The sequence below is a fragment of the Brachypodium distachyon genome, chromosome 4 (genome assembly GCF_000005505.3).
Source record: "Brachypodium distachyon strain Bd21 chromosome 4, Brachypodium_distachyon_v3.0, whole genome shotgun sequence".
NCBI lineage: Eukaryota > Viridiplantae > Streptophyta > Magnoliopsida > Poales > Poaceae > Brachypodium > Brachypodium distachyon.
Genome location: NC_016134.3, coordinates 41,155,270 through 41,158,101, shown reverse-complemented (window position 1 = coordinate 41,158,101; position 2,832 = coordinate 41,155,270). Strand labels below are relative to the sequence as shown.

The following is a 2,832-nucleotide window of genomic DNA, read 5'->3' as shown; positions in this document are numbered from 1 at the left end:
AACATTGGAAGGTAAGCTTTCATTTATTAATTGATACACCCCACGGTCTGCAATCCAATGATTCCAATCCCATGAATATGTTGTGCCATCTAAACACAAACCTACTTTGTTTCTTCTTTTGCGGGGGAAACCTACTTTGCTTTGTTTCACTTCTACCTATTTGTAACTTTTGACACTCCTGTATATCTACATAGCCAGATACCAGTGCTCAGTGTCTGATATGGCCTGGGTTTGGGTTGGCAACAAAGTAGGCAAGAACGCCTACTAAGGGAGCATTGATGTAGGTAGTCGGTTCAGATTTCCTGAAATCAGCACGGTTGTCCTCATAAGAATCATCCTCACCTGGCCCCCCAACGACCGCACCGATCAACGGGTTAGGGTTCGAGTTAGATGACTCGTAGTAAGGCGTGCCATCTTTGCACGCCATTCGCTGGGAATGCGTCTTGATCGAAGGCAACGATGATCCTCTATGGTGGATCCGCTGAGGATATCGGTCGCCGTACCCGACCATGTAGGACATTTTGATCGGATTATCTCCCAATATATAATCAACCTGAAATGGATATGTCAAGTCAGAAAGTTGAGAGTTCAACTAGTCAACGGCCCTGCATTGGATATTCGAACGTTATTACATAGGAGTGTGGTGGAAAACATTTATACCTGTTTTTTGGCTTGAAGCTGAAGAGTTTCTGGACCAACTGAAATGCCCCCGCAGTTGATAGTGTGAGAGGAATTAGAGAGATACTTGGCATAGGTTAGGAGCAGGAAGGAAAAGGAGGTGACATGCTGCATATTGCTGCCTCCAGTCTTGTAGATCAGCCCCCCAGGTGTGTACTGGATGTGCTGCGACGAGGATTGCGGGATGAGCGTGCAAATGAAGTTGTCTGCAGACTGTTTGAAAGACTCCATAGACAGCGCGTTGCCGTCCATGAACTCCTGCAAACCATTCACTTACACTCTGTTAATTTAGCAGCAGAGGTTGTATCCAGAAACAGTTCCAGGCTGTTGGAGCATTTTTAGAACCTTGGCCACGAGGATGTTGAGACCGGCATGCTTGTTGTCCCACCCGAACTCGTTGAAGCCTTCCTCTGCCCCGAGGGTCTTGCCGTTGTCCTTGATGTACTTCAGGAATGTGTCGTCCCCAGAGGCCCTCCTTAGCCACGCCGCCCCCCACAGAAGCTCATCCTGCCAAGAGTCCGGTTTATGCTTTGAGATTTCAGCTTAAACAGTTCTGAACACTCTATTGTTCTGAATATCGTGTTTTTGGAATTCGTGGAGACAGCATTGGCTACTATTCAATTTTACTACATGAGCTTCTTTTATGGATTCATTCTTAGACCACAGATCTACATCAGAAATACACGAGCATTATTGATGATGACATTACGTCAAAACATTGATGATGACATGTGTGAAAGCGAGCAACCTCTAGAGAAAGACGACGGAATGCTGGAAGTTCAGAGATGGAAAGTTGAAACTTCAAGTTGCTGTTTATGGCATACCAGTCTTTTTTTTTTGACAGGCAGTGCTGCTATTCTTATGCTAATTAAACTTCAAAATATCGACTCTGCAGCAAGGTATACCGAAGTAGAAATGCTGCAACACTATGTACTGTAAATACGTAAGCTACCTTTTGTGGCCAGGTGCACGCGACCTGACATTCATGACAGAAAAACAGGGCTTCATTGCAACAGGATGTACTAATTAAACTCCATCGTTTCGTGTGATCGATCAAGCAAGCAGAGGTCATCAGGTCTCATGGCGTGTCAGCTGCTGGAGGAAGAACAAGAGAAGGGAAAAGAGGCTTGACCTGGTAACCGTTGTAGTCGCAGTAGAAGGGGCAGCCACCTGCCCTGAGCCCGGGGTCGTCGCTGTAGGCGCCCTTGTGAGCGTCGGCGAACTCGAACGCCGTCTTGGCGCCCGCGAGCAGCCGCTCGGCGTACTCCTCGTCAGCGCCGTCGCCGCGGAACACGATGGACGCCGCGGCCAGCGCCGCCGCAGTCTCCCCGGCCACGTCCGACCCCGTCCGTGGCGCGGTCACGTTGTACACCGTGCGCAGCGTGTCCATGCCCTCCGGCCTCTCCCAGCACTCGTGGTCCTTCCACGGGTCTCCCACCTGCATCACACATTCATTCGCACTGAGCTCAGAGACAGAGAATCTCATATGTACTCTGCTTCGACATGGCAATGGCAACATGGAATGGAGATGCAATGTGCGTGCGTGTAACTTGCCTGGATGAAGAGGACGCCGGGGTGGGCGATGGTCTTGAGGAGGTAGTCGGTGGCCCAGCGCACGGCGGCGACGGCGTGCCGGCGCTCGGCGGGCGGCATGAGGTCGCCGAACTCGATGACGCTCCAGGACAGCATGGTGGCCGTGAACGCCATGGGGAACCCGAACTTGACGTTGTCGCCGGCGTCGTAGTACCCGCCCTCCAGGTCCACGCCGGCCCCGCCGCCGTCCGACTCGCCCGAGTCGCCCCGCCACGCCGCGCGCTGGTCGGCCGGCAGCCGCCCGGACCGCTGCCCCTCGAAGAAGAGGATCGACTTGGACAGCGCGTCGCGGTAGTCGTGCCCGTAGTTCTTACTATTATTCCCCCGGCCTATCGGCATCCACGACCACCGAAACGCGGACGACGGCGTAGCGGCCGACACGAGGCACGCCAACACTAGCAGTAGGACGCGCACGCTAAAGCTGTGGAGATGTACAGGACGAGAAGAAGAAGACGACGGAGCCATCTCGCGATCGAGCTCACACACTGGCTGACAGGCCTCAGCTAGCACTCCGACCGTGTGCTGCTGGATCGACCTACTGCGACACTAGAGCATGCACGT

General features: G+C 52.8%; 1 protein-coding gene across 1 annotated transcript; it reads right to left on the bottom strand.

Annotated features, from left to right (window-relative positions):
• LOC100835453 (endoglucanase 23) lies at window positions 1–2,832 on the bottom strand. The gene is made up of 5 exons (XM_010240116.3): window positions 2,233–2,832; window positions 1,811–2,116; window positions 1,024–1,185; window positions 661–936; window positions 1–553 (listed from the first exon to the last, which is right to left on the bottom strand). Exons 1-5 carry the CDS (start codon window positions 2,734–2,736, stop codon window positions 209–211), a joined length of 1,593 nt encoding a protein of 530 aa, XP_010238418.2. The 5' UTR covers window positions 2,737–2,832; the 3' UTR covers window positions 1–208.

Coding starts and splice junctions, on each gene's coding strand:
- LOC100835453 (XM_010240116.3), bottom strand. CDS start 2,736: ATGGCTCCGTCGTCTTCTTCTTCTCGTCCTGTACATCTCCACAGCTTT. Junction 2,117..2,232: donor CCGGCGTCCTCTTCATCCAG/GCAAGTTACACG, acceptor TGTGTGATGCAG/GTGGGAGACCCGTGGAAGGA. Junction 1,186..1,810: donor GCGACTACAACGGTTACCAG/GTCAAGCCTCTT, acceptor GACTCTTGGCAG/GATGAGCTTCTGTGGGGGGC.